We start from the raw sequence: 14,865 nt of genomic DNA, 5'->3' as shown, positions 1-14,865 counted from the left end.
TTCTTAAGATTCTGCTTTCAGTATTATAACTATGTAATCAGAAAAAGTATTTTTAAAAAACTTCTTTTACATTTTTTAATAAATATTCTTTACAGTATAATCTATATAATTTCTGGTGCTTCTAAATTTTTAATAGACTTTCAATAAAGATATCTTGATAAAATGATAATGTCTTGATTAAAATATTTATTCATAGAATATTCATATATGATATACTATCCGCCTTTGGCGACCAGCTGGTTCGCCAATCTTAATGTTCGTTTAAATTTTAATAATTAAATATTTTACGCAATTCCTACTTTAATAGATTCTTCATCAAAATATTTTAAAACTTCAAATTTTGATAAGCATATAATTCACTCATAATATTATAAACGCCTTCAGTCATAACGTAATATGTATCTCTCTCATTTTCTGTTAGCTCCCGTAGAATTTATGCTTTAAATTAAAGTGGAAAGAATTAATCTGCAATTAATATAATAATATTTTTTAATGAAACAAAGCATTTTTTATAATATGATTACTGATAACCGAGTCACTGAGCTTTTAAACTTTATGGGCACTAAACAATATCTTTCTTAATTTATGTAATATCTCAAGAATTTGTAAACAAAATTTTCTCAGATTCATCATGAACAGATCGATTAATTTACAATGTTTCATTTTAAATGCATCAATCACTAAGAAAATGAAATGAATCGTTTAAAATAATCGGTCGGAAACAGGTTTAAAAAAACTACTTAAAAAACAATGTACTTAAAATTATAAGCTTATACAAAAATATATATAACTAACATAAATACAATTTAATTACAGAAGCATGCATCTAACCTAAAAATAATTTAAATCAAATCCGCATCCGTTGGTAATGGTTGTCATGACAACAATCAGAACACAATGCGCATGCGTGTAACGCAAATGCGTGAATTTTTCTACGCCAGTTGGGGTAAGGTATACATGTACCAAATTTGGTAGCTGTAGGTCAAATGACCTGGCCTGCAGAGCGCCAACACACACACACACTCACACACACACACACACACACACACACATTGAGCTTTATTTATAAGTATAGATTAATACCTTGACATACGAATTTACTTAACTGGTACATCCTATTAAGGACAATTATTATTATTTTAATTCCTAAAATAATATAAAGTCATTTGAGGCACTGATGAGTTTTCAAGTGATTTTTGCATTTTAAATTACTCAATACTTTCACTTAATTGTAGATTAAAAATTTAGTAATTGGATGCGCGATCCAGACTCGTCATTGTATACGAAGTGGTTAAGAAAAACCAATGCATGCAACTTAGGGGATAAAAATAATTTTTTTAGAGGTATATTAGCTTGCAATAGCTTCGAGGGAAACAAGTACTTAACCACAAGAACACGTGCTTAAAAATGAAGATAGAGGAGTTCATATTCTAGATCTAAATGTTTTTTAATAAAACGCTTTGTCTTTTAAAGTCTGATAGTTTTTTTAACATATACATAATACATGGGACACCTAATGCTTAAGCCGCTCATTTTTCACACGTTCATTTTTCAATCTTACATAAAATAGTTAAGTTTGTACATATCTTTACAAAATATTTTCCCAAATTTTCTTAAGAAACATCATTGTATCTTTTCAGCATTCTATATCGTTCGTGTCCGAATTATATTAAATTTTTGTTGTATGCGCTCGCTTATTCGCCTCGGTTTCGAAATATATCTGAATTCCCTCTCGTTGTTGCAATTCTTATAAAAATTATTTTAGGTAGGAGACTATACAAAGGAAGAGGAAAAAATCGGTTTTTGGCGAAAGCACTGAATATTCCATTTTATTTATCATGCTGGATTTCTAAAAAATTTCTTTTATAAAACTTTTTGAATATAATTTCTACATTCATTTTAAATAGCTTCCATGATGAGAACATGTATTTGTTTAATTTACAATGACACCGCATTCTACCTCAGCATGTGTTTCTATACTACAATCTAGAATAAATATAATTGTATTTTTTCCAAAATTAGATCTTAGTGCAAATAAATCTCAAGAATCTCATAAAAATATAGATTCAAATATTGACAATTTTTTAAAGGTCAGTAAAAAAACAACAACTGAGAACATTTTTTTGCAAATATCTTTGTAAATTTTTATCAATGAAAGAAAGGTCAGTATCTCATTTAAAAAAGAAGCTAAAAAATACTTAATTTCCTTTAATTAAATGTAAAAATTAATTATTATGAGCTATTTTCTAACCGAATTAGGGAAATTGTGATTGCTCCCCTGTCGGATATGTCTTGCCCCCCCCCCCGTCGGCAAGACTCTACCGCCGCCTCTGTAACTAGTGTAGAGTGGAAAATCTGATTGACTTTTTTTTTATGGCAGAGATTATTCATGGCATATAAATTACAGATCATTATGTGAATAGTTTTGTCTCTAATTGAATATCGAATATTAATGATAATTATTGAAGTGGAATTTTCTTCTTTGTGTGAAATATTAATGCTTCTAATCGCTTTCATTTTTTAGTGTTATGCAAGTTTATTGTATCGTAACATATTTTGTTTTGAATTCTTTTTTCATCCATTCATAATTTTTTCAGCGTTCATTTTCATGTGTTTGAGTTAACAAGACAGCTACCCAGATTTTCTATGTATGCTCTGACATCTGAACATACTGACGAAGAACCAGAGAGCTACGTTAAGTTCTTCCTAAATGATAGGGTTCAACGGGTAATACTCTTCTATTTTTAGAATTCTATTAAATTAATTTGTTTTTTTTAAGTTAATAATCATTCTGTATCAAAATTCTTGTTTCTGTTTTAAATTATAAATAATTGATTCTATAAATTATTCCATTAAATTTGAGATTTGTTTTTATTATATGTTTAAAATTCTGAAATTCAATGTATCTCGAACTGAACTGTTTTTATTAACTTTCCTGAATTTTTGTTTTGTGTTTAATATTTTTGTTTTCGTTTCAAATTTCACAGTGTTAATAATTTTGTTTTAATTTACATTTTAAATTCCTATATAAAATCTGCTTTGTTCCATGCAATTGAAAAATCTTTTTTTTTTTTTTAAACGGGAAAATAGTTTTCATAGTAGTAACCTAGTTTGGATATTAAAGAACTAATACGATTACAAGATGTTAACTATATTTTTATTGTCAGTCTGGCAATGATTAACTATTTCATGCCAATTTAATACCGAGATTATATTCTTTACTAACAATTGCGCAAATTCTTACTGAGAAACAAATTTCACGAGATTGAAGTATATGGCATTTAAGGAATGACAGGAATTAAAGTTAGTCGCCGTAGGCAATTTTTCATGAAATGTGAATTGGAATTTCAAAATGTGAAAATTTTCAGAATTTCTTCGTGATTGCGTTATTTATGGACTTTAGTTAGAAAAGTAATTGAATTTATTTAAAAATATAGCAAAGGTGTAAAGCTATACATCAAGCAGCTTAGGTCAGTTTATGAAATCATAACATTAAGGGAAGTTGGAAATTAAAGATTTTGGTACCAATCTTTAAACAGCAATTGAACTGCGAATTGAATTTCAGTTATTTTTCTTTAATATTATTTTCTCAATTGTGTCTGCTACGTTTATCTTGTTTAACGTTCATATTTGTAAAGTGAGATCTATTGCTCTTTTGTTATTTTTAATTTTATAAATAGCTAGCTGAACATGCATAGTGATATGAGAATGTTAGCGATATCAGAACCTTAAATATTTAGAATAAACATATTAAAACGAAGAAAAAAATTGATGCTGATTTTGTGTGCGTATTCTTTGTTTTTGAGAACTAGAAAGGATAAAACGTAAAACAACTAACTTATAATAAAGAGCCTATTATTGAAAAAAAAATTACAATGAAAAGGGAAAGAGTCCAGAAAATGATGTTATTAAAATTTGAATTGTATAAAAATAATGTTCATACTTTTTCTTGAGTTTGATTCTTTCTCAAATCAGTAATACTTCGAACAGCGATTCAGCTCGAAAATCTTGGCTTCTTGCCAAATTAGGGAAGAGATAAAACTTCTAGCGGATAAACGCATTCATCGGCGGATCGGCGAAAAAAATCTTAGTGCTTATCAGGAAAGCAATTAATTAAAAAGTAAATGAAAGTATTTTTAGTTTTATTTGTTAATTATTTCAAAAGATACGAAAAAGATTATGGTATCAGAATGTTGGATGCAGAGATACTAATTTCAATTCTTGAAATTTCTCGGAAAAAGTAATTAGTATTTAAAAATGTCTCCAAATTTTGTAAATTATGATACTTTCTTTAAGGATATTTTTCTCAGTTTTCGGCTTTGCTTGAGGTGCAATGAATTGCCGTTTGATTTCTTGTATACCAAATTTCATGGTTGGAAATGCGACAAATTTGTCTGCTCACAGAAGCATTTCTTTGTATAAATATAGGTTTTATATTTTCATTTTTCAATCGGATTTTTATTATACCAGAAATTATTCGCTTTCAACTTTGCAGCAAGAAAATTAGAAATATAATAATACTTTCTTATTAAAATATTAAGTATATTAATGAAAATTTATTGCAGAAATTATCTTTTAATGAATACGCAACCTTAAAAAATTAAAATTTTGGATTAACTGACTTTTAAAAGAAATGCTATTTTTCAAGTAAATATGATATTTTCTACGTGTATCGTATTTTTACATTAAATATATATTATTTCATCAGATATTTTCAGTATTATTAATCATAGGATTATTTATTTTTCATTTTAGGTAATATCTTGGATTAACAATAATTTTCTGTTAATGCAAGATTTGGAATTCACCAATCAATTGAATTTGAGATTCACCTGCTTACGCTCTCAACAGCCGTTGTTAATTACTATGGATTCCTCATCAGAGGTTAGATCACATTCTTTTCATGCTATTTATAATGTTTGTTGCCACAAATTTCTAACGAACTCTCTGTCTTTATCAGTAATGATCATCTTCTTTCTTAAATCCTTAGCTGATGTGAGTTATTGAAAACCAATCAACCCGTGTAGATATTGCGTCTTATAAATAGCTTCAGATTGTTAGATTATTGATTAATTTGGAATCCATATCAAGAATTCTAATTATTTGTATTTTAATTATCAAACCTTATTTCGGCTTTTTTATAGTTTAAAATTCACCAAACTGACGCGATTATTAGATTTAAAAATATTTTAGAATACATCATGATAGGAGAAAAAAAAGGGAGTATAACTGGAAAAAATATTTTATTTTTACTACTGTGAAATTTAAAAAAAACAATTGCAACTTCTTACATATACGTATATATTAACGAAGACCAAAATTGTCCAATAATATTTATATACTGAGCTCCATTTAAAGTTTGGTTTTTATTTAACTACCATTATCCTCTTAACCGCCGATTGTCTGGAATTATGTAGGCATGAAGTTAAAAGGATTAATAATCTATTATCTAATTTGAGCATGAAGGATTTATTCTAAGCTAATAACGATGTGAAATATTCTCTCAATTATTCTGATTAATTTAATGTAAACATTATTTCTCGAGTATTTAATATCATTTCAGAGTGAATATACATATATCTCACTGAATTCAAATTTGATTTAGTTTATAGATTAATTAAAGGTTGAACTTATTCAATTCTTTGATAATTTTATACTTCTCACTGAGATATATCATACCTATCTTAAATGCATGTCAAATCTGAGTTTTTAAATTTATCGGTTTCGCTGCCAATAGAAATCTATCTATATTTTGAGTTACTAAATCACTGAAAGTGAGTGCTTTTGTCAAATTGTTCATTCATGGTAAACGAAATTGATGGGGAAAAAATCTCTCTCTATTTGAATTATTTCATGACAATTTTATTAATAAATGTATTCAACTAATTTTTTACAATTACTTTAAAGAGTGACTCTTCTTTTTCAATTTCTACTATTAGCTCACACTCTTTCTATATATATCTTGCTCAGATTTTCAATTGTTAATAAAATACTTTTTATTCACCCACTCAAGTTCAAATACATTTTTTTAAAACTTGTAGCGGATGACACTTGATGTTAATACAATTTTTTTCAAATATTAATTAATTAATTAAATTTGTCCAGTAATTTCTATTTGATTGCCAAAATTGCCAAATCCGTCGCCATGTCGCCAAATGGTTGCCAAATTTGACGCCAAGCTCTATTTGCCACTTAATATTGTAATTCTGTCATATGCATATGCATATTTATTTATATTAATTGTAATTATTTAATAAAAAGTTACTAAAATAAATTTTTTTATTAACCTAAGTAGGAGACTTAATTTTTTTTTATATATATATATTACTTGTTTTGTATGTGCTTTCTCATATGGCACTTGTTAAAAACTATTTAAACTAAAGTACTTGTTTAAAACAGTTTTAAAAACTCTTGGATAATGTTTAATATTGTTTTATGTGGGTATTAGCTAATGGTTAAATATTTCTGTAGATAATGGTTGGAAGACATTCCGGGTTTGAATATTTTTTTCTTTGCATTATTTTTGAAAAAAAAAGCTACTTTTTTCTAATTATATTCATTTTGAAATATTTCCTTAAAATGAATATTCTTGAATATTCTTTCATACATCAAAATGAAACGCTGTATCAAACTATGAGAGCCCAATCGACATGAGTTTGTAATGTAATATGTTGCAGCAAGGATAACTGTTGCAATCAGAAAGAGAAATAATTAATAGGAAGCTCTGTTACCACTGGTAATTTCAAGATCATTTCAGTAATGAGAAAGTGCAATCAATTGACTCACACAAAGTTGGTCGAGCAGATGCCTTTTATTTTTATGTGATTGTATTTTAATTGTTGCTCCTATTGAGGACAATATTTGTTATTGTTTCCCATTGGCGTATACTAGTCTTTTTTAGTTTTGAGGTAGACTGGGTCGATGTGGATTAAATAAAATAAAGATTTTTACTCTGTTGCAGGTATTCATCAAAACGGATGACATGGAACTGGCTGGAGAACTTATCCAGTCCCTCTCTCAATTTCTGACTTTGGAAGATTTGTCAGTTACAGCTCATTTTCCTCAAGAAACCGAAAACCTTGCTAATCTTCTCACAAAAGTATGATTTTTGAGTCTTTAGTTTGTTTTATTTGAAAGCGAATCAAGAATATGCATGTAATAATATTTTAATATATTAATACAGCACACTCCCGAGTATCCGGTTCGCGACTATCCGGCTTTCGTACTATCCGGTCTAGCCTTCTTTTATTGTAATTAAATGAAGAAGGCAAGGCATTCCATTGGTAATACTACCATGCCATTGGAAGCTGGTGTCGGCTACGATTCTCCTAGATGTCGTGTGCAAAATGCAAACTGTAACTGGAAAAGAGCAGCGTTCTGCTCGTTGTTCATTGTTTTGTCAGTGCGTAGCGGACCTCTATTATAACTGCACAGTACGCACAGTATTCGTAAATTGTCCTTGGAGTATTCTTAATGTTTTTTTAAGTTTACCACAGTGAAGATTTCGAAAGGGATGATAAACAAAAAAAGTTGTGTATTGCATTTAAGTTTGGAATTACAGAATTTATAGTAAAATGTGAACAGTTTATACCTTTTAACTTACTTTTTCACTAATAAAATTTTGAATCGTGCAGTGCAGTATATAAACATATATAAACTCTCAGTACAGAGCCTTCTATTTTAACCCGACTCGTTATCGGCAACTGCTTCTATGGTTCACCGGGTCGCATTCACATACTACGTGACTTGAGATAAATAGAGGGGTTAGTACTTAATAAGAAGTGAGAAAAAATGTATTGTTACAGTAGTATAAAGGCTTCGTCTCCTGGATTGGTGAGCAAAGAAATGAATTCATAGGCTTATCAGTCTTATTTGTTATTCGGTCTGCACTTCTGCCACATTAGGTGGATACTTGGAAGTGTACTGTATAATTTTTTTTCAAGTTTTTGCTACTACTGTAAAATGTTTTTATTCTGGGTTTTTTATGGCATGAAAAAATTCACCTAAAATGCATTGATAGATTTGTATTTTTCTTAAGAAATTCATAGTTTATTAAAATATTATAAAATTTAGGAAATAAATTTTGCACATAAAAATATTACATACACTCTTATACACATATACCCCGAAATTTTATAGTTCTGAATCTTATTTTTACATGCTTGTGATACCAGTGAAGATACAGTTTTTGTTTCAAACATAAAACGATAGAATGTTGCCAACAAATTTTTTTAAAGTTAGCAGAAATTTCAAGTATGAGAGTTTTTATTTAAAAAAGTTATAGTTATAAAAAAATTATTTACGTGAAATTGTATCAATGTCATCACTCTGCAACAAGCAAAAAAAGATTCAATTTTGAAATTAAAAAAAAAAATAATAATAAACATCTAGCAAATTTCAAATAAGTTTAATTAATTATTTTTTTGTGCATTCTTTCAATATATGAAAAAAAGTGGTAATTGTAATTTGTAAATTTCTTTTGTTAAATTTAGCAGCAAAAAAAGAAAAAAAAAATGCTGGAGCAGTAAAATATTTACGTATATCCATACACATTGGATGAACAAATAAATAATAAAATAGAAGGAAACTCATTAAAAATGATGATTAAAATTTACTATGTTATGTTCCTTCCTTTTTATAATGAAAAACATTAAATATATGTTTGAATTTGAGCAAGGAAAATCGAAATAAATTAAATACAATTACGCAAAATGAATAAATAAATAAAAATGAAATAAAAATCACATGCAAAGTGCTCTATTAAAAAAAAAATACTAATGTGAAGAAAATACAATATTGCTTCAACATTATTATAAAACTAGCTAAGATACTTTTAGTTTTATATTCTTAATATGGAAACTACTTTTGTATAAAATATTATAACATACAAAATCCTTTGGTCGTATGAAAAGTTTTTTAGTTAAAATGAGAATATCAGTTGAATCAGACGATTCTTAAAAAACTACCAGGAGCAAATTTTCCCCCTAAGTTATTAATATATTTTTATGTAAATGCTTAAAATTTTGCCCAATATTCAAAGTTTTGTGCTTTTCTCTTACAATATTACTTATTTACTACTTCGAAGAAGACGTAGATAAAGATGATTAGTGATTTTAACGGTAGCAATTCTTAATCAAATTAATATAATTTAGAATTCTTTTAAAACCACTAAAAAACGTTATCAAGCACATTTTTAAAAGTAAAATAGAAATCAGTGTATCTCATTTCAAAGTCGTCTGCATCTGTTCAATTCTTTATTAAATTTTGGAAAATTAACAATCAAAAGGGAAATTTCAACTTAACTGAAACAATAAAATTCAGAATTTTAACATTAAACAATGACATTTTATAGAACATATTATATATATATATATATATATATATATATATATATATATATATACAGTGGCTCAAAAAATTGAGAGTACACCTTACTTTTAATTGATAAATGCGACTTTCAATATAAATAGCACATTACTGGGAAGTGCAAACATGTTTTTATTTTTACACATAGCAAATGGTGTAATTTAGAATAAAAATAAAGAAAAATCAACGAAAAATTTCTACATTGAAAAGTTTCAGAAGCATTTTAAATAAACATACACATAATTTTGCCTCAAAAAATTGAGAATACACCAATGAAATTTTTGCAATATCACGCATAGAAACAAAGTGCCGCTATTAAATTGCGTGTCTTTTGGCTCTTATAATGGCCTCTAAACGTCGTGGTACCGATTCGACAAATTTTTGGTGGTATCTGAAGATATTTTACCCCATTCTTCTTGCACCACTTGTTTTAAATGGGTTTTGTTTCTAATTCTGTGTTTTTGAACCACTTTTTCGAGTATCTCCCACGAATATTCAATGGCATTGATGTCGGAATACTGTGGTGGTGTGTGTAACTGCCGTTTATAATGAAAAATACACCATATTTTGACGTTACGTGCATTCTGTTTGGGGTCGTTGTCCTGCTGGAAAATGGAATATCCATCTAAACCCAAATTTTTAACACTTTCCTTTAGATTGCTGCTACCATATGGTTCATCCGACTTGTTGCAGAAACTTTTCAAATCATAGGAAGAAGTGTAAGTGCTGAAACTGTACTAAATGCCACTAGACAAGCTGGATATAAAAGTCGAATTGTTAGAGAGAAATCGTTCATCAGCTTGCAAATTCAGAAAAAGCATTTGAAGTTTGCAAAAACTCATCAATTGAAGACCAATAACTTTTAGAAGAAAGCTATATTTAGTAATATTAGAAAGCTATATTAGAAAGAAACCTCAACATTTTTGGCAGTGACAGCCATCGTATTGTATGAAGAAAGCCTAATACTGCTTTGGATCCAAAAAATTTACGTTCTACATTTAAACATGATGATGACTCCGTCATGATTTGAAATTACATGGCTTCATCCGGGGGAAGGAAATTTAATTTTTATAGATGGCATTATAAATGATATGGTTTACTTGGATATACTTCACAGTAATCTAAAGTAAAATGCTAAAAATTTGGGTTTAGATGGAAATTTCATTTTCCAGTAGGACAACGACCCCAAACAGAATACACGTAATTTCAAAATATGGTGTCTTTTTCATTGTAAATAGCAGTTACACACCACCACAGTACCCCGACATCAATACCATTGAATATTCGTGGGCCATACTCGAAAAAGTGGTTCAAAAACACAAAATTAGAAACAAAACCCATTTAAAACAAGTGGTGCAAGAAGAAAGGGGTAAAATATCTTCAGATACCACCAAAAATGGGTCGAATCGGTACCATGATGTTTAGAGGCCATTATACGAGCCAAAAGACATGCAATTTAATAGCGGCACTTTGTTTCTATGCGTGATATTGCAAAAATTTCATTGGTGTATTCTCAATTTTTTGAGGCAAAATTCTGCCTATGTTTATTTAAAATGCTTCTAAAACTTTTCAATTTAAAAGTTTTTCGTTGATTTTTCTTTATTTTTACTCTAAATTAAACCATTTGTTATGTGTAAAAATAAAAACATGTTTGCACTTCCCGGTAATGTGTTATTTATATTGAAAGTCTGATTTATCAAGTAAAAGTAAGGTGTACTCTCAATTTTTTGAGCCACTGTATATATTATAAGGCGACAGATAATATTGTTACGATAAGTATCGTTATATAATTCCGAATTCACAAAATTCTAGACGAAAGGCAGAGTTTTAAGCGATTCTAATGCATCAGTTAAATTCATCAGTTCATCAGAAATTTGAAAATAGTTTAAAAAATATTTGTTTAAAATAAACAACTCATGAAAACTAAAAACAAAACAAAAAACTTGTTAAAAGTATGTTTTTTGTTATAGATTCCCAATTCAATATAAAAGAACAAATAAGAATCTGCTTTAAATCTAGTATTCAAAAGTCAGAAAAGTTTCTTTTAAATTGAATTTTTAATAGTATGAAAAGTGACTGATTAAAAGCTGATTAAATACAAAGGAAATTCTAATTAAAAGTTATTTAAATTTCATCATAACAATGAAGAACAAACATCATAAGCTGATAATGTTATAAATTAATAATAATGGATTCAGATAGCTAAACTAATAATAATAATATTAAAGTTCTCTTTATAAATTCAAAAAAGTTGTTAAATTAAAATATTTTATCTGGAACATTAATGTAATAATTTTAATTAGTATGTTGTGGAAATTTTAATTCTTATTTTAGAAGTTTTATTTTCCCTAAATTTATACGAATAGAAGATGCCGCATCCATGTGCAAATTAAGCATTATTCTTTTACCAGTACTTCTTTTATTGTGCCTTCATTATTTTATAAGTCTCACTGTATGTCAATAATGAGAAGAAATTATACTAATTTATTCAAAAGATATAGCACATCTAATTTTTTCTGTTGAAAATAGAATTTATGCTGAAAGAAAATTGTTACTTATAAAGTTTTAATTAATTCTGAAATAATCTGTAGATGGATCTGCTGTCTATTTATCATATGTACTGTTACATAGAAATCTGCGTTTAGTAGCCATGAAAAAGAATATTATGTTATTCTAATAAAAAGTTATTGCTTGAGTAGAAGCATTAATTTTAATTACATCTAAATTAATATTTGTTTGTATATTTCTTCGAAATGAATCAACGAAAATGAATCAACATGATCAGGCAAGTGGAAGGTTTTTTAAGTCGATTTCTATCACCAGATGGCGCTGATTACAACTCGTTCAGGCCAATTCATTTCCTTTATGCTTGAATAAACCTCCTATCGCGACTGTAAGAAGCTTAATTTCTTTTTGCACACTGAAAATATTACCGGGAAATTAATTTACTTAAAAATTATTATGCATCATAAGAGATGTTCATCATGTTCTTAATTATTATGCATCATAAGAGAGATAGTGAATAATCTCGGAGCCTTTATTATTTTTTTGAAGTGATTGCCAAATGCAAATAGAACACCTAAGCAATTCTCTTGATAGAGAGCATGCAGTTAATTAGTAAAAAAAGAACATATCGTAACTGCAAAGTGCAGTTCTATATGTTTCTTGTTAATCCGCCCATAAAAAAAAATGAATTTCATTATTCTAGGTAAATGAATACCAGTCTGTCCGCCAGCAGCTATCTGCCGACATGGCTGATAATTCAGGTCTGATCAGAAATCTTGTTGTCCGTGCTGAAGATGCTCGCCTTATGAGAGACTAGTAAGTTATATAATTTTTTAAAGTTTTAATTTAATATTAGCCGCTTTTAGCGACCAACTTGTTCACAAAGAGTATTGGTTTTCTTGGCCGTTAAACAATTAATATGGTTTATATAACAATTTTACTTATTGTTTGAAAAATCCGAATTTAACGGAATTCGCTTACAATAAATTATTGAGAATGCAAATTATATAATTACGAAATAAAAGCAAAAGTAAAAATCTTATTTCGGAGTTGATATCTAGTAAAGACAAAACTCTAACTAACTAACTAAGACAAAACTCTTTTTTAAAACTCTAAGTTTTAAAAATGGAAAAAGCACGCAATTGAATGGTTTGATGGAACAATTTAATTACGTTTGAAATTGAACGTAACAGTAAAAACAGTGTTGCAATTTATAAGTAAAATTATTTTTTTTTTAATTTATTGAAATTAGAGAAATAAAATGTACGAAATGAAATGGATATTGCACTATGAAAACTGTTTGAGTTTTAAAATTATATACAAATCATTTTTGAAAGATGAGATTTAAGAAGAATGTAGATGTCAAATACCGACAACTTGCTTATTTTTTTTTAATCAACCGATATTTTAATTAATTTTTGGATGTTGAAAAATTCGCCGTGACTTTCCTCGTGTCTTGAAAAGACAGGCTAAATTTCATCGAACTTGAAGGAAAACTATAGATATGTATAAACAGCATTTAAATAAAAATTGCATATATGCCACTCACTTACTAAATCGATTAACACACACACACACACACACACACACACACACACACACACACACACACACACACACACACACACACACACACACACACACACACACAAGTGGACTGTTGTGAATTTGATGTTGCATGATTTTGGACGGATGAATGGTCGGGAATTTTATTAACATATATTATATATTTAGAAAGCACATTTATAATATTATTAGCCGATATTTACATATATACATTAGACGCAGTTAAGAGTTGAAATAACGTTAAGATTATAGTTAGTCTAGATGTTCAGCTCAGTCTTTTAGAAGAATACAATAATTCTCTCTCACTTAACACGTTAGATGCTAAATAAAAGACAAATTTAAGACTTATCAGATAGACTTATTAGATCTAAATCGTAATCACGTAATCTTTTTAGAAAAGCAAATAAGTTCTTTCATCTTTAGTTTTACCTTGGACTACGATGCCATCGAAATAAGCTATAGTTTTTGGTAAAGCTTTCAGAATTTGATCGATACTTGATTTTAATTTGAATAATTTCGGCTGCGTGGCCTTGAAAATTCAATGAAACCGAAAAATGTTTCAAAATACCTAAAAAAATCTCGAGGGTTTCAGGCCTCCTAAAACTGTGGAGCCGAAGGCAAATACCTATTTTACCTACTTAATAATCCATCCCTTCACACTATTATATATAAACCTTTTTATTTATATTAATTTACTATGTTAATGCAAACAATTTATTTACATATTACTTTTATTTTCTTAGCTATTAGTGATTTCAATGTGGATTATAGTGATCCTTTTCGAATATTACTCGCGGATGAGAATACCCAAACTATTGTTTGAACAACATGAGAATCTAATAACTTGAAAGATTTTACGAAGTATAAGAAAATAAATTCTAAGCTTGCATGTTACGATGACAATCACCACTCTGTTGAAATAGAATTTTTCTAGTTTGTCTCTTGAAAAAAATCTGTATGAAAGTTTTTAAAATATCTCTTTCTGCTTGTTTGAACTTTATAGTGCCCTGATGAGAAGATGGCATCAAGACCTTCATGCTTTAAACGGTGAACTCATAAACAATTACAAGATACGATCCAATAATCACGAAGAACTCATGACTTGCTTGAAGCAGGTGAATCAAATTATCCAAAGAGCTGGAAGACTTAGAGGTAAGCAGACAGTCTAGAATTCTTTCAAAAGTAAGATATCGTAGAATTTTTATTTTTGGTTTTAATTTGGATCAAAAGAGGAGAAATTATTTCAAAAGTTGTTAATTTCATGAATTATATTTTTGTTTTAAACATACATTTCGAATTTATTCATTTGTTTTCAAATAATATTGAATAATTTAATAATTGGTCATTGAAATGGTTCACTACGTTTATGAAAAAGGAAAAAGTTTTAGCTTAGAAATTTTTATCAAGCAGTCATTGACTTTTAATAAT

General features: G+C 28.1%; 1 protein-coding gene across 1 annotated transcript in view; it reads left to right on the top strand.

Moving 5' to 3' along the window:
• The window catches only part of LOC129975723 (Bardet-Biedl syndrome 2 protein homolog), a 32,003-nt gene that overhangs the window by 16,104 nt on the left and 1,034 nt on the right, over positions 1-14,865 (top strand). The window contains exons 13-17 of the mRNA XM_056088900.1: positions 2,598-2,727; positions 4,756-4,884; positions 6,962-7,099; positions 12,575-12,687; positions 14,441-14,589. Coding sequence (XP_055944875.1) covers positions 2,598-2,727; positions 4,756-4,884; positions 6,962-7,099; positions 12,575-12,687; positions 14,441-14,589 — 659 coding nt within the window. The remainder of the gene's footprint in view (positions 1-2,597; positions 2,728-4,755; positions 4,885-6,961; positions 7,100-12,574; positions 12,688-14,440; positions 14,590-14,865) is intronic.

Source organism: Argiope bruennichi, chromosome 7 (genome assembly GCF_947563725.1).
Source record: "Argiope bruennichi chromosome 7, qqArgBrue1.1, whole genome shotgun sequence".
Taxonomy (NCBI): Eukaryota; Metazoa; Arthropoda; class Arachnida; order Araneae; family Araneidae; genus Argiope; species Argiope bruennichi.
The sequence above is the reverse complement of the archived record's forward strand: the minus strand, read 5'-3'. Positions and strand labels throughout refer to the sequence as shown.